The sequence below is a fragment of the Meriones unguiculatus genome, chromosome 3 (assembly GCF_030254825.1).
Source record: "Meriones unguiculatus strain TT.TT164.6M chromosome 3, Bangor_MerUng_6.1, whole genome shotgun sequence".
NCBI lineage: Eukaryota > Metazoa > Chordata > Mammalia > Rodentia > Muridae > Meriones > Meriones unguiculatus.
In genome coordinates this window covers 30,131,625-30,151,715 of record NC_083351.1, presented here as the reverse complement: position 1 = coordinate 30,151,715, position 20,091 = coordinate 30,131,625, and the positions used below count along the sequence as shown (strand labels likewise).

Sequence of the window (20,091 nt, the reverse complement as noted above, 5' to 3'; positions counted from 1 at the left end):
ATGTTTACATAGCTAGAGGAAGCAGTGCTACCCCTGCCCATCAGCATGAACCTGACAGGACCCTACAACTGTTCCAAGTTGGAGGCTTCAATAGACACAGCACTTGGCTTCTCTATGCTGGCTTCTGAGGAGAGTCAGTCCTAGCTGAAGCGCAGAGGCCAGGTGGCAGGACTGTCACTATAGACACTGAGAACCACACACCAGCTCCCATTTGGTTTGGCTAGGTCTGCCCACCCACCCTAGTCCTGACTCAGACAGGCACAACTTTTAACTTTCTCTCTCTTTAGGTCTTTTTTTTTTGGCTGCAGGCCAAGACCTAAGTCTGCTTTTGCATTTTTTGGTACTTTGGGTTTCCTGACTTTTCCTCTAAAGACCCCACTTTCACCCACCCACTCTCCTTGTGAGGTGATTCTGTTGAGGTTTACTGCTTTCCTGCTCTGTTCTGTGAGACAGGGACTCACTACACAGCCTTGGCCATCCTCAGATTCACAGGCTTGTCTCTGCCTCCTGGTGCTTGGATTAAAGATATCACCATAGCCAGCTCAGGGGCTTTTCATTTAAACCTAATTAAACTGTCCTATTTGAATAAACTTTGGTTTTGCTTGACTTTTAAAAATGAGCAACACAAACAGCAACAACAGAACCCATGCATACAAAAAAAGTCCTTTATTTACAGTTCAAAATTTAAACGGGATCTTGGTTCTGATTGTGATACTTCCAGGTCCTGGATCACACAGTGGAGGCAGGGAAGCAAACACACAGGCCAGTTCAGCTTGTCAGACTCACGGGAGAATGTCACCCAAAACAGCAGGCGACCTAAATGGAAGTGACAGGTCAGTGAGTGCGGATAGGGATAACTCACGCAAAGGAACAGGAAGGGGACATCCATGGGACAAGTGCTCCCAGGTCCTGATCTTCCCAAAGACTATACTTTTGGCTCCCCAGAGCCACGTGAAGGGAATTAACACAATATTCACTTCTCTGTGTAGTAAGTACTAACTTTTCAGTTACATTTACTCATTGTATGTATGGGCATGCATGCCATGGAGCTCAGAGGACATGCAGGAGTGGGCTGCTCAACCATGTGGGCCCCGGGAATCCAACTCAGCAAGTACCTGACCTGCTGCACTAGCTCACTGTCACTAGCCCATATGTACCATCTCCATGAAAAAAAGAGTAATCAGAGTTCCAGGAGGCCAAATTACCTGAATAAAGCCACAGAGTTAACAGTGTTCAGGCTTTCTGCTTGGCTCATGGCTTGTGTCCTTCTCCTCAGGCTTTGATGGTTTGTTGCCCATGGCCTTCCAGGTTAGCTGTACTCAAAGAAGGTATGTCTACCCAGGTACTAGCACTGTTTTTCTCTTACCACTCCCCTTATGTGGACACACCCTCTTCTAGGGGACAGTAAGTTCTGGTATCACTGTGTAGGTTCAGAAAGTTTACCCTAGGCCCTCAAAGTGCACTATAAGCAGCTCAGTGTTGCAGGGACAAAGGTCCATTCTCAATGTGGCCCTTGGGAGGCTTGGCTAGCTCCATTGATAAGGTTCCTGAGCCTGAATTTAAGAGTCCAGGGTTTAGTTCCCTGCTACTTTTCAAGGCAGCCCCTGGAAGTTTAAGAGTGGCTTGGACTGTGGCCAAAAAGAAAAGAACACTGAGAAAAATAAAATGAAACAAATCAATGTGGTACTTGCTTCAAGGTATTCTTAGTCAAGACAAAAAAAAAAAAAACAAAAAACCCTAATATATTTGCAATACGCTGTGTTAAGTGCTGTAATGGAACCTGGTAGAAACCTCTGACTGGACTGAACTCGCAGCTGGAGGGACCTAGGCAGGATCTAAACTGATGTTAGCCACAGGCATGCTTTGGGGAGGGAATGGAAAGACCTGGGATATATACATATTCACATTCAACATAGGAAACCCAAGCAGAACTAGGACAACATGAAAATAAAGTCTTTGCGGTCTCTGTTGGTGGAAGCATCTACGATTAGCAGTATGCTATTAGCACCACAGAAAGCTCTGAAATATTCAAGTGACATGTTTGGACAGGATACTGGATCTCAGCAGTCACTTCCTTTACTTTAGAAGTCTTGCCAGTATACACAGGCCCCTCTCTTCTTTTTCATACTGCATGGAAGAGCCATGCCGTGAATATAAAGACAATGTAGGAGCCAGACATTCCAGCTCTCTGGTGGCAGAGCTTCCTGCTCTTAGAGCAGGAACACTGTCACATGTCCAAAAGGCAGGCACACACATGGGCACACCGTGAAGGTATCTAGGGTGCTTGTTTCTCTTCTGGCGTCTTTATTATAGTCACCATGTCTACAGTGCCAGGCAGTATCATCCAGGTTCAGCTCCATGAAGAAGTGAGACTGGGAACAGGGATTCCCGCTGGGTCCTTTCCTCCTGGCTGGGTTTCTCCCGGAAAGGACAGATCCTGTAACCCCCATGCTGAGCCTTGCCACTCACTACTACCTGTGAACAGTCGTCAGAACCAGCTCTCTAACAAATGCTTCTGGGGATTCGAAGTACATCCCAGCATAAGGAACAATGCTCGGCTTGGTGACTCAGGCCTGGAATCTGGATGCTCAGGAGGCTGAGATTGTCACAAACAACCTCTTCCAACCAGAACAAACAATTGCTCAATAGGTCTTAGAATCATCTATACGGCTGTCAATCATTATTGTACCCAAAACAAACCTAAGGTATAATAAAAATACTTCTAGGGGGCTGGAGAGACGGCTCAATGGTTAAGAACACCCACTGGCTGTTCCTCCAGACAACCTAGGTTCAATTCCCAGCACCCACACTGTAGCCAAGGGCTCTGATATCCTCTTCCAACATCATTGCACCAGGCATACACGTGGGACACAGATAGACAATCAGGCAAAACACGAATATAAAATAGTAGTAACAAACATTTCTGGGAGGTTAGAGAAGCTTGGAAGTTTTCACCTGAAAAGAAAAATGACAGTTCATTCCTTATTTTTCTTAATATGTCCCAAGTCTCAATATGAAGAAATCCAAAGTGGCTGTATGTATGTGGACCACATACGTGACTGGTGCCCAAGGAGGTCAGAAGAGTGTCAAATCTCCTAGATTTAAAGTTATGGATGGTTGTGAGCTTCATGTGGGCACTGGGTGCTTCATGTGAGCTTCATGTGGGCACATGTGGGCTTCATGTGAACCCGATCCTCTGCAAGAGCAACAAGTGCTCTTAACCACTGAACCATCTCTCCAGATTCCAGATCAAGCTTATGGGTACTAGGGGTCTGGTCTCAGGCTTGCATGGTTGCTCAGCAAGCTCTTTGCCTTCAAAACAAAAAAGTCATGCTACGCTGCTAGGCTTTACATGAGTTAACCTTGAATTTCTTCTGGGCTCAGGTAAGCCTCAGCCTCTGGAGCGGCTGAACTACCAGCATAACTGATGTCACAGTCAGGTCCCTAAGTATGAGTGCTAGCACGAGCCCGAGCAAGTCAGGGCTGGAGCCCCAGTCTAGAGCTCACTGTAGAACATGCCAGCCACTTAGCTATATGTGACTCTTCAGATTTAATTAAAAGTAAGGTTAAAAATCCAGGAGAGGCTGGGAATGAGGCTCAGTTGGTCAAACACTTGCCTATTACACAGGAAACCCTGGGTTCAGCTCCAGCACCATCTAGACCAGATGGAATCCCAGTTCTCAGAGGGTAGAGGCAGGGGCATCAGAAATTCAAAGTCATTCTCAGCTATATAGCAAATCTGAAGCCAGCCTGGATTACCTCAAACTTTGTCTCAGAAATAAAATGTAGCTGAGCACAGTGATGCATGTTTATAAAGTCCTGCACTTAGGAGGCAGAGACAGGAAGGAGGATTGTTAGTCTGAGTACAAACTGGGTTACAAAGTGAGTTCTTGATCTGCCAGGGCTAAAAAATAAGTCCCTGTTTCAAACTCCTCCCCTCCTTGTAAGTGAAAAGCAGCAGCCATGTTTCACCTGCTTAAACCTCACTGGCTGGCAACTAGCTCTAGTTTCTAGAGTATAGACACAGGCATGCCTTCACTGCAGACAGGGCTGCCCAGTAAACGGTCCCGGTCTAGAGGGCCTCAGGAATGTGAATGAGCACTGAGGAATTTCTTCCACTTGGGCTACAAGAGGGACTTTGACAGAGAAGATCTAAGTGACTTTTGCTAATAGCGGGGAGGCAGGCTAATGATTCTTAGAGCCCCCCACAAGGCTTTCCAGTTCTGTAAAGAACTGTAAAGAGCTGACGTGGTGACGCACACCTGTAATCCCAGCATTCTGGAGTAGAGGCAGGTGGATCTCTGTGAGTTCCAGGGCCAGCCTGGTCTACAAAGCAAGTCCAGGACAGCCAAGGCTATACTGAGATACCCTGTCTAGAAAAACTAAAAACAAACAAACAACTGTACAGAAAAGAGACTCCATGTAAAAAAGGTTTTGTTTGTTTGTGGCTTCTTATGGTGTTGGGCATTGAATCTAGGGTCTTGTGTGCATCAAGTAAGCTCCCTATCACTAAGCTACAACCCTGTGTCCCTAATATGAGTTCTTGAGTAAGTTCTTCCCCCACCCCAAAACAGGGTTTCTCTGTGTAGCCTTGGTTGTTCTGAAACTTACTCTGTAGATCAGGCCGGCCCCAAACACGGAGATCCGCCTGCTTCTGCCTCCCAAGTGCTGGGATTTAAGGCATGTGCCACTACTGCCTGGCTTGCACAAGTTTTTAAATGTCATCTTCTCTATGTACAAGTAAAAGACAGCCTGGTATGGTGGCGCATACCTTTAATTCCAGGGCTCATAAGGCGGAGGCAGGCAGAACTCTGTGAGTTTGAGGCCAGCCTGGTCTACAGAGCAAGTCAAAGACGGCCAGGGCTCTGTTACAGAGAAACCCTGTCTTGAAATCTTCCATCATCTAGTAGTAATCAGCGATCAGCTTAAGAACTCATCATTAGTGAAGAAATGAGTAAAACCAGGAGAGAAGAGCCAGTAGCTCTTGAAGTGGGGAACAGGTTGAGCCCGGGGGAGACACCATGTTGGCAGAGGGTGTCTACTCAGCCTGAGAACCTTAGGCAAGCAAGGTCCATGTGTAGCTCCCAGAATGCACTTGTACACGGGAGCCTCAGCATTGCTCATTCTAGTCCCCTTCCTAAAATGCCTAGTATTCTCTCTCCATCAGAATTCACTGATCACCTGTAAATTCCTTCCCCTGAGCACAAGCACGTCACAGAGGATGCCAACATGGTCCCTGAGCCTGTTTGGTATTTGATTGGACCTGTGTTTAAAATCAAGAGACTGCCAGTGCTGGCGATGCATACCTTGCATCTCAGCACACAAGAGGCAGAGACAGGGCATCTTTGTGAGGTGGAATGAGGCCAGTCAAGGTAATACAGTGAGACCCCATCCCAAAAATAAAACAAGACTCTAGACCAATGAGATGGCCCAGTGGGTTAAGGCCCTTGTTGCTAAGCCTGAGTTTGATCTCAGGGACTCATATGAGGAAAAGAACAGACTGTTGTCCTTTGACTTCCATTGCACTCACAATAAACAGCTACGATTTCCTAAGCATGTAGACAAAGTACAGTAATTTCCAAGAGTACAGACTCTATACTATGGAGGATATTATGACTGGAGTTAGCAAAGATTAGGTAAGGCAAAGCAGAAAAGCCATTAATGGACCAATAATCTTGATGCCATCAAACTTAGAACTTTATGTCCCCCCGCCCCACGGCTATAGTAGTAGAGACAGACACAGGTCCAATGTATGCTTTGTATTCCTGAGCAACACCCCAGTCTTCTATTTCACTGGTGGCCAAGACGCTGCTGTCCTGGCCTGAACTTGGGGCAACCTTGCCTTAGCCTCCAAATACCTCCACACCTAGCCCTGCTAAAAAATTACATGTTTATTTTGTGCATGTGCAAATGGGTGTTTGAAGCCACAGTATCAGGTAGTCCTGGGAGGCAGGCTCAGGTCTGCAAGCTTGGCAGCCAGCACCACCACCCCACCCTGAGCCGGCTTCATCTGTCCCCTCTTCATGCAGGGTCTCACTAGCTGCCAGGGTGGCCTTGAATTCATTCTCAAGTTCAGGCCGTCCACCGCTCCCTGGCTGGGATTCTGGGTGTGCACTGCCACTGAGCTAAAGAAAAAAAGAAAAGAAAAGAAACAAACAGGTGGGCTTGGTGACCCACATCTGTAACCCCAGCATTTGGGAGACAGAGAGGCAAGAGGATCAGGAATTCAAGATCATCTTTGACTTCACATCACATCCAATTTGAGGCCAGCTTTTGCTACAAACTCTATATCAAAAAACAAAAAAGCAAAACAAATAGCCTCCTTTAAGCCAGCACTTGAGAGGCAGATCTCTGAATTCCAGGCCAGCCAGAACTGCAAGGTAAGACCCTGTATCTAAATAAATAAACAAGACCTTCTGTTAACCAAGGGTGTAGAGGACGTCATCAAACTTGAGTAATGCAATGAATGCTAATCTTTTCTAAAACAGTCACTAGTTACAATGTAAAGCAGACTGCTCACATGTGTATCTGCTCACCTGAAGTAAACCAAGGTAGAAATGTCTTCTAGCAGGTCACGCTCTTCTTTTTTTTAAGATTTAAATGCACACACACACCTTTTTTTTTTTTTTGTAAAGCATGGCATTGGCGGCACACACCTTTAATCCCAGAATTAGGGAAGCAGAGGCAGGTGGATCTCTGCCTGTTTACAGAGTGAGTTCCAGGACAGCCAGGGCTACACAAAAAAACCCTGTCTCAAAAAAAATTAAACAAAAAAAATTTTTTTTCTATCATCATGTTGTGAATGCATATGCCATGGTACCTATGTGGAAATCAGAGAATAGCTTGTGGCAGTCAGTTCTTTTCTGTGGTGGGATCTGGGAATCAAACTGGGGCCTAACATGGCAAGCACTTTTATGGAAGGAGCCACCTCACAAGCCTAGGGTTTTTTATTTGTTTGTTTGTTTTTTTAACAGAAGTTAGTATTATATGAACTAAAAAGGAAAAGTTTTCAAGATACAATGTCAAATATGAAGAGACAAAAACAAACGAAAGTACCTCAAGGGGCTGGAAAGATGGCTCTGTGGTTAAGGGGGCCTTACCACTCTTACAGGGGACCCAGCACTCACACTTAGGAGCTCACAACTCCTATAACAAGCTCTAGGGAGCTACACCAACTCACATGCATACATACCCACACATACACATACGCAACTAAAAAGAGAAAAGACAGAAAAATACTATAGGATGATGTCATTTAAGAAGAAAAAAACAAAATCTTCCCCAAAAAATAGATTGACAAAGAAAAAGTGAACACACCTCAGCCTGACAAGGGAATGCTTCCAGGAGGGAAAAGCAGTGTCTACCTTATCACTTTGGTGTTGAAGTTTTCATGTGAAAATTGTATTGTGTTACTTGTGTAATTAAAATAAACAACCAGGGGCTGGAGAGATAGCTCAGTGATTAAGAGCATTTGCTGCTCTTACAGAGGACCCAGTTCAACAAACAGCAACCACTTAACTCTATTTCAGGGGATCTATGTCCTCTGCTGGCCTCTGTGGACACCAGGCATACAAGTGTTATATAAACATACACACACAGAAAACACTCAGAGATTAAAAAAACAAAAATCAGGACAGGAAATTTGAGGACTTTGGTGAAAGTTTTGTTCTGCTTTACTCAGGCTGTTCTCTAAACCTTCTCAGGTGATCTTCTGCTGCTGCTTTTTTTTTTTTTTTTAATTTTTTAATTTTATGTGCATTAGTGTAAAGGTGTCAGAACCCTTAGAATTGGCATTACAGACAGTTGTGAGCTGCCATGCAGGTGCTGGAGGAGCAGCTAGAGCTCTGGACGGCTGGGCCATCTCTCCAGCCCCCTCTGCTGCTTTTGAAGTAGCTGGGACCAGAGTATGCCAACATGTCTCAGAACATGTGTGTGTGTCCTTGTCCATAACAGTGGGACTGAGGGTGCAGCTCAGTGGTAGAGTACTTGCCTTACTACTCCAAGCTTGGTTTAACTCCCAGAACTACAAATTTGCATAACTTAAAAGTTACGTTAGAGACAACCGGCAGATTTGAATATGTACAATGTATTACAAATGTTATGTTTATTTAGGATATTCTCATTTTTAGGGGCTCCTCCCTGAAGTGCTTAGGAGTGAAGTGTCAAGGTCTGCAATTTTAGAATGAGAACGAGAAGCTATAGGAAGGAGAGGAAGAGGAGTGAATGTAGCATGGGTATAAAGAGAGGAGACAGCACAGCCACTGCAAATGTCAATTACTGGTGACCCTTGTCCTGAAGTTGCAGACAATTAATCAACATTTTCACAACTTTTTTGTAAGGTTGAAAACAAATTTAAAAGACAAAGGAAAAACCGTGACCTCTCACAGAGGTGGACTGTCTGACCCATTCCCCCCAGAGTGCTGTAAGGCCAAGTCACTTGCGTTACTAGCATTCACCTCTGAGAACACGACTTCCCTCCTGGGAGTGCCTGCCTCTCAATTCTTTTTTCAGAACGCCCCAGTGCAGAGCAGCCAGTGGCAGGTACTGGGAGGAAGGGCGCCCGTGAAAGCTACATGTGAGGCCCACACTTCCAAGGTGCGACATCATCTGAGGACAGCATGGCACATGTCTCCTGCCTCCTCAGGTTGGTCCCAGTGCTTGACTCCAGTCACTTGAAAGACAGGTCCTTTTCAGGGTGACACTGTATGAGGCAGCAGAAAAGGGAGTATTTCTAGGGTCCATCCTTTCTGCTCCTCACTGTGACCCTAAGCTTGACACTGTCTCCTGACAGAAAGCTGAGAAAACACTCTGAAGGAGAGCTTGCTCCAGGCTCACATGCAGAGAGGACTCAATGCACACCCTTGAGTGGAAAGTCTCCCTCAAGCCATGATTCCTTCCCCATGAAGAAGAGAACACTCACCTGGCTCAGTCTTGGTCTAGATTACATTTCCCCACACTGTGAGATTACCACTGGCAGTTTGGGCTTATTGTTGGGGCCTGTTGGAACATTCTAGAAAACAAATCACAAGAACATGAGATGGTCTTCCTCAGTGCCTCAGGAACCTTTTTATCCCCTATGGAAGGGCCCGAGACCAGACTGATGTGAGGTCTGTGTCCTGACAGATGGTAAAATATAACAGATGAAAGAGAAAAGGAACACTGTGTGGCCATAGACCCACAGTGGAACAATGGTCAGGAGCTCTGACCAGGCACCCCGCTTACAGAGGAGTCCTCACAGGAGAGGGGGCATCTGAACTGGGCCAGGAATAGTGGGTAAGACCCTCAAGAAGTAACTCTTCAGGTAGAGAGAGGGTTGGAGCCCAGGCTTGGGGTGGGAAGGAGCAGGAGGTGCGCACCTGTATGACCTCCTTAGGGAAGAGCCAGGGGCTTGATGCCACTGGTCCAGAGGAGGCAGTGACAGAAGGGGTCAGGGAGGGGCAGGTGCGGTACAGCTCATGAAGGCTTCTGAATGTAATGCCAAGAAGTGGAATTTTATTAAACGGGCATCAGGATCAAAGGGCAAACCCCAGTAGGTACTGAGTGGGTTACTGAGTGGGGCCTATAACTCCGACAGTAACAGGTGTATCTAGTAAACTGGAGCCATTTACCCTTCCCTCACTCCTCATTAACAGTCAAAAGGCACCTGACCAGAGAGGCTACAAGGGTACCCCAGCCAGACCTACCTCGATCTTTCTCATCACTAGGAGTCCATCAATGATTTTCCCTGCAGGAAGAACATTAAGTCAAGGCTTTCTCTGCGGGGCTAGCAGTGCTTTCCAGCTCCTGCACTTATTCTCAGTTAGCATCTCAGCAGACCCTCTTACAGTGTAGGGAAACTGAGGTCCAGTGAGGAAAGCCAGGGAATAAACAAAGGGAGCTAGGGTACAGGCTTGGGTCTGAGTAACTTTACAACTCTACTCCTCCATGCTGCCTCTGGAGCATTTCTTTTTCTTTTCTTTCTCTCTTTTTCATACATATATATCTTCTTTCACACACACACACACATTCACTTTACATCCTTGTAGCCCCATCCCTCCTCCCATCCCAGTCCCATCTTCCCTGGCCCTCGCGAGCCTCACCTCCCCCCCATCCTCAGAAAAGGAAAGCTCCCTTCCCCATCTAGCCCAACTCATGAAGTTGCATCAGGAAGCTGGGGCATTTATTATTTATTTCATGTGTATTTACTGGAATACTCCTGCCTCCCCCATGGCCCCCCATGTCCATCTGCCCTAGCCTAGAGCAGCCATGGCAGCTGAGCACATTTAGTGAGTGTGGAGACTGATCCTGGGGCAGGCCCAAGACAGTCATCTGAATGGGTCAATGGGCTGGGAGGAAGACTTACCAAACACCACATGCTTCCCATCCAGCCAATCACACTTAGAGCACGTGATAAAGAACTGGCAGCCATTTGTACTGGGACCACTGTTGGCCTGATAGAAACCAAATACACCTGCAGTAAGTTTATCTGGCCATATTCGGGCAAGATTTCCCACAAGATCTGCAGCTCTAACTGCAACCTAACTAAGCACCTATTTTGAGCCCAGGCCTAGACAAGGACACAGGCATGCACAGAATAAGTTCTGCAATCAATGCAGTCTTCTTGGTGTCAGGTTGTGTAGGAGTCAGGTCTCTCTTTCATTCACACGGGCCCCAGGGATTGAACTCAGGCATCAGAATGGGTGGTAAGCACCTTTACCCATGGAGCCCCAGGGTGAGGCTTGTAATGGGAATGAGTGTTCATTTAAAACCAGACAACACAAGAGCTGGTTAAGTTTTTAGTTATCTATCTATCTATCTATCTATCTATCTATCTATCTATCTATCTTTTGTTCTTGTTTATTCTCTGCTCCTAGATCCTTTCATCTCTCTAGCTGGTTCTCTGACTTTTCTCAAATGATTCCCCTTCCCCTTTTTTCTTTTTTTGTTTTTTTTGAGACAGGGTTTTTCTGTCCTGGAACATGAGCTGTAGACTAGGCTGGTCTTGTACTCTAGAGATCCACCTGCCTCTGCCTCCCAAGTGCAAGGATTGAAGGGGTGAACTACTACCACTATCCAGCTCTTTTAAATGTTTAAGATTGTGTGTGTGTGCGTGTACATGCACGCACATAACGTGTGAGGTCACAGAAGAGCTTTGTGGACTTAGTTCTTTACTTCAGCCTTGACATGGGCCAGGATTGAACTCAGGTTCTCAGGTGTGTGCAGCAGGTATCTTTGTCCCTTGCTGTTACTTGCTGAGCTATCTTTTACACAACCCCTTGCCCACCTTATAGGATTTGAATTTAGTTGCAAATTAGTTACAACTGGACTATATTTACAAATTAGTTACTAGCTAACAGAAGAAACATTGCTTATGAAATCAGCTGTCAGGAGTGGTTTTGCAATGTTGTAAAATTTATTTTCTTGAATATGTGTATGTCTGTGGTAACTTTATGTGTACCACATTCAGGAAGGATCCTCAGGAACTGTTGTTAGCCACCTAATCTGGGTGCTGGGAATCAAACTTGGGTCCTCTGCAAGAACAGAAGTGATCGTACCCATTGAGCAATCTTTCTAGTCCCTGCACTGTCCTATACCTTTTTTTGTTTTGTTTGTTTGTTAAGAGCAGGTTTCTCTGGGAGCCTTGACTGTCCTGGACTTTGTAGACCAGGCTGGTCTTAAACTCACAGAGCTCAGCCTGCCTCTGCCTCATAGAATGCTGGGATTGCAGACATGTACCACCGCACCTGGCTCCAAATTTTCATTGCTGATTTTTTTTTTTTTTTTTTGATAGGGGAGGGGGTTGAAACAAGGTCTCACATACCCAAACTGTACGGGACCTCACTATGTAGCTTAGGCTGGGCTTGATGCTCTGCTCCCCTTGTCTCGGTCTCCTAAGTGCTGGGATTATGGAGGTGTACCATGCTTAGTTTACACAGTGCTGGAGAGCAACCAAGGGCTTCCTGCAACCTGCTGGGGCACTGTTCCAACCGAGCCCCGCCCTAGCCCTGCATAGAATCCGAAACTCTGTAGCCACATCTCTTTCACTTTCCTCCCTAGAAATTGTTTGCTCAGAGGCAGTTTCATTTTGTTTTGTCCTCTCCCTATACCCCCAAATAGGGTCCCTTTTCTGTGGCCCAGGCTGGCATCAAACTTGTGGAGATCCTTCCTGAGTTTTAGGATTACAAGAATGAGTTACCATGCCAGCCTGGTCTTTTCTGTGGTACCTAATACACACTAGGCAACACTACCACTGACTGTATCCCCAGTCCTGAGACAGAGCTAGCCCCAGCTTAAGATCCTTCTGCCTCAGCACAGAAATCAGCTATGTGCACCATGCCAGCTTCAAAATAACTTCCACACCAATGTATTCAATAATGTAGAATAAAAGAACAGGCTGTAATCATTATTGCCTTTTGCTAAATCCACTTTCACGCTTCAAATTCAAACTGAGTTCCCAAAGCTCTGCCTTAATCCATGCCTGTAATCCCAGAACAGCGACCAAGGGAAGAGAACCACAAATTCAATGTTATTCTGCAGCAAGGAAATAGGTTTCATAGAAATTACTGCAGAGACTTCAATGCCAACCTGGGGGTGTGGAGGACAGGCTTTACAGAATCACCAAGAGCAGGACTAGCACTGAATGGGCCACTAGCCCTAGTTAGATGTGTAATGGATCTGAAATATCCAGCGCTATGTTCAAGCATGAAGCACTGGTAAACATCTGGGTTTGCCTCTAATCTGGGATTTTATACTACACTTTGGAAATCCCTTTGTTCTTCCTGTAACCATGATGAGAACTGAATTTAGGACCTCATACATGCTAGTAATCTAACCATTCTGGAGACAGAAGCAGGAGGATGGAGAAAAGCTGAAGCCAGCTTAATCTATGCAGCTTCCAAGTCAGTCACGGCTACACAGTGAGATCACATCTCAAAAGAAAAACCATGATATTTCTACATATGTTCCTGAACGTCTCATGTATGAAAAGTGAAGGACTCCCTCTTAACCCCCATAATCCAGCTACAGTAGACTCATGCTCTGGAATGAGACACAATTCTCAGGGCCCTCAATCCATCGATCTCTATTCTGCAGCTTACAGAATCATGAGCTAGCAAACAGACACAGTAACAGTAATACAGCACATTTTTGTGGCATAAATATCCTCTGTCCTCATGGACGTCTTTATTCTCCTTCCTGGTGGTGCAGCGTATGCTCAGCCTATGAACAGCCCTGCAGTAGATGACTCAGCTTGAACCCCAGAACTGCCCCAGTGGCTGTGTGATCTTAGTTTGCTGATACAATCTGCCTGTGCTTCAGTTTGCTCCTTATCTCAAAGGGAGGTTCTTTATTAAAACGAATTAAGGCAGGTAAGGTGCTGTAAGTGCCCAGTAACTTTTGGATGTCATTCTGATTACTATTCTCTCATTGCTCTCCATCTTTCTGTGGGAGTTAGGGGGCCTTGAGATCAAGCAATCTATCCCTGTCTTTGAGGAACTCACAAAAACAGGGAAGAAAAGACAACTATGCTACAGATGGCTCTGGTGAGGCAGGCATGTAAGCCCAGCTACTTTGTTTGGTTTTTTTGTTCTTGCTGTTGTTTTGTTTTTGTTTTGAGACAGGGTTTCTCTGCGTAGCCTTGGCTGTCCTGGACTTTGTAGACCAGGCTGGCCTTGAACCCACAGAGGTCCACCTGCCTCTGCTGGGATTACAGGTGTGCACCACCTTGTCCGGCTAACTTCAAGGCCATTTTACACAATGGAGTGGGATCCTGCTTCAAAGTAAAAAGTAAAAGGAGGGCTGAGGGCTCAGAGGGTAAAGGTGATTGCCCCGCAAGCCTAACAACCTAAGTTTAACCCCTAAAATTCACGTAAGGCAGACAGGAGAGACCTGACCTCCTCAAACCAGCACCCTGGGAATATACACCCACAACACCACAAACCCACAGACACTCACAATATGAATAAACAAGCTGGGTGTGGTGGTGCTCGAGCCACAGAGGCAGGTGGATCTACTTGAGTTTGAAGCCAGCCCCATCTATGTAGCAGGTTTCAGGTCAGTCAGGGCTACATGGTCAGACCCTGTCTCAAAACGAAAAGAATAGATAGAGAATTGCAAAGGGAGCTGGGCTCGGTGATGCACACCTGTAATCCCAGCACTCAGGGAGGCGGAGGCAGATGGATCTCTGTGAGTTCAAGGCCAGCCTGGTCTAAAGCAAGTCTAAAATACCAAGGTTACACAGAGAAACCCTGTCTTGAAAAACCAAAATAAATAAATAAATAGATAGATAAATAAATAAAATAAAGCCAAGGCCTAGGATAGAGCCTAGTATGTTCAAGACCCTGGATTTAATCTGCAGCACAGCAAAAACAGAAGAGAGTCAAGCAAAGCAAACATGACCCGACCCGTCCCGTCCCGTCCCGTCCCGTCCCGTCCCGTCCCGTCCCGTCCCTGACCGTGCCACTGTGCTTCTGTGTGATCTTGCATTTTTGCACAGCCTGTCCACTAGGCCTGAAATGCTTTCCTCTTACGGCACAGAATTCCCAAAAAGACTCAGTCTGTTCTTTCCCTCTAGGAAGGCTACTCTCATTTCTAGCAGAAGCCACCTCAACTTCTGTAGGCCATTAGGGTCCTTTTGCGCACACTGCGGTGTGCTCACTTACTGCAGTGATGCCACAACCTACACTACACTGGGCTAGTTACCTGTGTGTGCATTTGTTGTTGGGCAATACATGTCACAATGGTACCGACTGTGTCTGTGTCCTTATGCTTTACCCTGAGACCTGCCTGTGATGGAGCAGTTGTGAATAAATTTTCATTTTATAAACGTTTGAGAAGATGAGGGCAGAATACACAAGGAGAGAGAACATACATGTAAATGCTGGCACCAAGAAGGTGAACAGTGGGGCGGTGGCGGGATTGGTAGTGGGGGTGGGAAGTGAGGGACAAAAGGGAGTAAGAGAAAGGAAGGGTGAGGGTGAGCAAGGTGAAATGGGAGAGCAATGAGCTGAGGTGGGTAAGATAAGGTATGAAGAGGTCTGAGGAGGGATTAGAAATGGGAGAGAGACATCAAGATGCGGGAATGGAAATCATGAGCAGGTGAGAGAGAAAAGCAGGGGAATGGCCGGCCTGTAGCTATTGCAGTGCGTGAATCTGGCAACCAGGGCGGCAAGCAGTTGAGTACCAGTCTTAGAACCCCCCGAACACTGAGGCTACAAGCCCAAGCAAACATCCTCACACAAATAAAAGCAACAACACAGGTCAGAGCTCGGTTTTGCTTCTACAGCTTCTAGACCCCTCCCCCCAAAAAAATCAAAGCAGACTAAGGGAGGAGGAGGGGCTAGGTGCAGGTGAGGATGGATTCCAAGAGCTGAGCTGGGCCTCAACAAGGCACTGAAAACCAGCCATTAATCTAACCCCGAATCTTTTTGGTTGTTGTTTTTTAATTGTTTATTATTTATTTTATATACATTGGTGTTTTGCTTGCATGTATGTAACACCTGGAACTTGAGTTATGGACAGTTGCAAGCTGGCCTGTGGGTGCTGGGAAATTGAACCTGAACCTCACTTACCATGGAAAGCAGGCCTGGAGCCGAGTGTCTGAGTTTAAAATTTTCATCTGCAAACGGACCCCGGTAAATACTGGCAACGCCAGTACCATCACCCTGAGCAGAAGAGAGACATGTTAGTGGCCTGGAGTGCTGGGCACCCTGGAAACCAGACAATGGGACTGGAGAAAACGGCTCAGTGGGTAAGACTGCTTGCTATCCAGGTATGAGGACCTGAGTTGAAATCCTTCACATACACATTAAAAAAGATAAAGGAAGAGCAGGTCTCAGTGGTGCACGCCTGTAATCTCAGCACTCAGGGAGGCAGAAGCAGGTGGATCTCTGTGAGTTCAAGACCAGGTCTATAAAGCAAGTCCAGAACAGCCAAGGCTACACGGAGAAATCCTGTCTTGGGACACCTTCTCAACACCCCCCCCCCCCCCAAAAAAAAAAAAAAAAAAAAAAAGAGAAAGAAAAGAATAAAGAAAAGCCGGCATGGCAGTTTATGCCTGTAGCCAGCATTAAGAGGTGGAAACAGCCAGATTCCGGGAGCTTACCGGGCTGCTGATCTCGCTCAACCATGCAGCTTTTCATCTAGCAGCTTGTCTCAAGGCAGCGAGACAGTGACTGACAGGGAATACCTGACGTCTTCCTCTGGCCTCTGGGGCTGGGAATCAAACTTGGGTCTTCTGGAAGAGTCAACTGTGTTCTTAACTGCTGAGCCATCTCCCCAGTCCCCCAAATTTCCCAGTAGTACCACACAGTTGAAACACAGCATAAGTGAGAGCAGGACTCAGCCTAAAACCTGCCACTGCAACCCTATATAGGAGTAAGATTTTTAAAAACTCACAAGAACCTAACTAAATTGATGTCTAAAGAGAAAGACCATCTCTCAAACACAAGGAATTAGCACCACAACCAACTAAGCAATATTAACAGTAAAGGAAGCATGCACAGAAGTGAGTGGGTTTAAAAAAAAAAAAAGGTTTAAGAAAGAAAAATTCTAGCTTATTGGACACACTCCAAGGCTAGGATGGGGACACAAATAACATGGTCACAAAAAAGTCATGGTCAGCAGTGAAGGACAGATCCCATGGGCTACCTCAGCAAGCTGACTGAACATCCTCTGAACTATCTGCCTCTCCTCATCTGATCACTTGACCACTAACCAGCGTGTGATTAAAACCTCAGCTTTCAAAAGGAAAAAAGACCCACAAAAGCAATCAATCAATCAAACAAACAAATAAAACCCTAGAGTTTTAGACAGTGACACCAGAAGGAAAAATGGGGGCCATAAGCAACCAGCTCACTTCCTTTTGGGAGAAAAATATTACAGCCAATTTCAAAGTTTTCTGGGAACAATGAGTTTGGATCATCTTGGATCACCTCTAGGTATGCTAGCAAAGTCCAATTTCTATTCCCAAAGGCTAAGGCTTGGACAGTGAAAGTTAATGATTCAAGTTGAGTGTTGATACAGTCAGTGGTAGCCAGCAGTTCTACAGCACGCCTCCATGTCCACGCTCACTCCGCTAACTTAGCTATCATCCTTAAATCTCAAGACTGGGTCTTGCAAGAAAAAAAAAAGAAAAGAAAAGAAAAGAAAAAAAAGCAGTACTCACATTAACAAAATCTCCACCTTGAATCATGAAATCCTTTATGACCCTGAAACAGAAAAAAAAATCCTGAGAAAAGATTCAGTGATTTGGTCACTGAAATGGTAGATTAGCGTTTATGCTGAAGTACAATGTTTATCACTGAGGCTTACAGAATGAGGTTTCATCCCTGGAGTGAGTGAACTGAGGGGTTACTAATAAAAAGCTTTTTAGAGCTGGGTGGTGGTGGTGCACACCTTTAATGCCAGCACTCAGGAGGCAGAGGCAGGTGGATCTCTGTAAGTTTGAGGCTAGCCTGGTCTACAGAGTGAGTTCCAGGGAGCCAGGGCTACACAGAGAAGCTCTGTCTCAAAAAACCAAAGCCAAAACCAACCAGCCAAACAAACAAAAACACTTTTTAACTCAGGGGCACCTTTGAGTTGCTCTTGGGCGCATGAGTTAGCACCTGAACAACAGAAAGGGCTGAAACCTGGCAGGAAGAATTACCAACATATTCACTGAAGCAAAAAAATAAAAACAAAAAAACATGTCAAGGGCTTAATGCACATTTTGGGGGACAAGAATAATAGCAAATATATGTGAAATGGACTATTACACAAATGGGCTTGATGATATAGCTAGTATACCCAGGTACAGTCCTTCGCTTTTCTTAGCCTCAGGTTCCTTCCATGAAGAATGTGGAAAACACATTCTACCTCACATGAATGCTGGGAGGATTAAAGACCGGAGCTCTAATGCCCTCAATAAGGGTGACATGGAAAATTTCAAGGTTAAAATGGAGCAACGTCTGTCAAACTCTAACAAAAATAGGTAAATAGAAAGCCAGGAGATCATGAAGGCCCAGTTCCTACAGATGACTATTATTTGCAGGTAATAGTTACAGGTAACAGTTATAAGCCAGGTGTAGGTGGTGCAGGCCTGTGATCCTAGCACTCAGGGAGGCACAGGCAAGTGGATCTCTGTGAGTTGAAGACCGGACTGGCCTACAAAGTGAGTCCAGGAAAGCCAAGGCTAGTTACAGATAGCAGTAACTATCACCAAAGCCTTTGCTAAAACCATAACCTGGAGGCAGACAGACAGTTCAGTGCGTAAAGTGCTTGCTATGCTGAGCACTGATTGGACCTCAGGATTAGACCTGAGTTCTAATCCCTGGCACCCACATAATAAGCTGGGGACAGGCACAGAGTGCATTCCTTGTCATTGTTTCTACAATACAGTATTACAAAGAGTTACGGATGATTTAAGGCACTGTGCACAGGCTATATGATGCTGAGAATTGAACCCAGGGCCTCATGTACACTGGGCAAATTCTCTACCACCAAGCTGCAGCCTTAGCCCTGAACATGCCATTTTAAACAACAGATTTAATCCCCCACAGGTTCTGTACAGGATTCCTTGTACAAATACCAAGCAAGGACTGCATTTTCAGTCGGCCAAAAACCTTACCTGTGGAAGGTGCTTCCTTTATATCCTATCGGAACACCATCTTTTCTGTAACCAAAAAGGACGAGACTTGGAATGATGACAAATAATCATGGGTCTTTCCCGTTTAGGACACACTGGAGACTAAAAGGACTCTCATAAAGATTTGGTTGGGGGAAGAGAGAGAATGAACACATCCAAGGTGACCCCCTGTGGATTGATAACATCTTCCATCACTCAAGACCTGCCCATGGTTCTCCAATACCCTCACCAAACTTCCAGAGCACCTTTAAGGATTAGGCGGAGGGGTCAAACACATCTGCGACTGACCTGAACTCTCCGGTGCAGAACTGCCTAAAAGGAAAGAACGAGCGATTCAGTTACCATGCCCTGGAGGGGAGGGTACAAACACTGCAGCTGGCATATCGGTCGGATGTCAGGGCATGCAGGCACGCAGACTAGTAATACACATTGACACGGGATCGGTCAAACCCGGCAGCTATTCGGCTCCAAGGCAGTGAATGGATGGACGCAGGCTTCGGGTTCAGCTACTCCGGTTCAGCTGGAGCTTTTCCTTACCTAAAGTTCTCGGCCGTCTTAGGCACCACGTCTGCAAACAACTCGATCTTCATGCGACCAACTTCCTGCAAGTGACGGTAGACGCAAGGCTCAGCCCACGACCGCTGTCCACGCAGCTCAGAAGCTCCCACCTCCGCCGCCCTGGCCCAGCCTGCCTTGGGAGAGCTAGAAGGAATGAACTCCCTTCCTCACCGCCAACCCCCCGGCTGTCTCCTTTACACTAGTCCTGCCGGCCCGCTCAAGCCCGCCAGGCCGCCCACACCTCACCTGGCCGCCAATGCTGACATCAAAAAACACCACCGGGTTGACTGGACTTGAATTTGCCACCGCCATGGCTCTGACCCGGTAGTAGAAGCCCGGTTTCCGGTGTCAGGTCCTGCGGAATTCATCCAAAGCGCAGGCGCCGTGGAAACGCACCGCGGTTGCGCCCCGCCCCGGAAGTGTGGCGCGGGCCGAGGGATTTCGGGATGGCGCGTTGTGCTCGGGGAAGACAGTGCAGGCGTGTCCCCTGCCACATCCCAGAGAGGGGGCCACACACGAGGACGACCCTCCAGGTCACTGTCGGTATTCTAAAATTTTATGTAGGCTGGCTCAGTCGGGGTGCTGGAAATGGAATTTCGTTTCTGTGGCGAGCTTCCAGCCTGTTTCCCGCAGACTTGCAGGCTTTAAAATAAACTTTGTGCTTGTAAAACGTGTGGGCTTTGCGTTTTTAACCTAAGTCCAGCTGTGTATTCGAAGTCCTAAATGCCACCCATCTGCCCGCCACCCCCTGGCGTCATCTCGTACCACTCACTCTTATCAATTACCCTTCTGCCTCTGTTCTGGGGGTCATTAGATGGCTGCGCTCCCTAAGGCCTAGGTATGCCTTTCCTGGAATATCTTTTTTTCACCTTAAATTTTATTATTTTTAAAATTTCGAGTCACTCTTGCTATGTGTGACAGGTTGGCTTTGA

The 20,091-nt window shown here is 46.3% G+C and overlaps 1 protein-coding gene across 4 annotated transcripts; it reads right to left on the bottom strand.

The window, feature by feature from the left end:
* Positions 1–651: 651 nt before the first annotated feature.
* Ppih (peptidylprolyl isomerase H) lies at positions 652–19,523 on the bottom strand. Of its 4 annotated transcripts, none has more exons than XR_009590644.1 (11): positions 19,406–19,523; positions 19,139–19,203; positions 18,890–18,913; positions 18,584–18,628; positions 17,144–17,186; positions 15,549–15,641; positions 10,343–10,430; positions 9,684–9,724; positions 8,921–9,010; positions 8,457–8,701; positions 652–816 (listed from the first exon to the last, which is right to left on the bottom strand). XR_009590644.1 is itself a non-coding variant. In XM_021635044.2 (10 exons), exons 1-9 carry the CDS (start codon positions 19,469–19,471, stop codon positions 8,942–8,944), a joined length of 534 nt encoding a protein of 177 aa, XP_021490719.1. In that variant the 5' UTR covers positions 19,472–19,523; the 3' UTR covers positions 652–816; positions 8,921–8,941. The 4 variants fall into 4 exon arrangements, 1 of the variants encoding a protein (XP_021490719.1); XR_009590643.1 differs by lacking the exon at positions 8,457–8,701 and adding an exon at positions 1,206–6,125; XM_021635044.2 differs by lacking the exon at positions 8,457–8,701.
* Positions 19,524–20,091: the final 568 nt, after the last annotated feature.

Bases quoted from the DNA above. Each gene is read 5' to 3' on its own strand.
- Ppih (XM_021635044.2), bottom strand. From the start codon at position 19,471: ATGGCGGTGGCAAATTCAAGTCCAGTCAACCCGGTGGTGTTTTTTGAT. The intron at 18,914-19,138 runs GTAAGGAAAAGC...CTTTCCTTTTAG, and splicing joins AAGACGGCCGAGAACTTTAG to GCAGTTCTGCACCGGAGAGT. The intron at 18,629-18,889 runs GTCAGTCGCAGA...TTTTGGTTACAG, and splicing joins TTCTGCACCGGAGAGTTCAG to AAAAGATGGTGTTCCGATAG.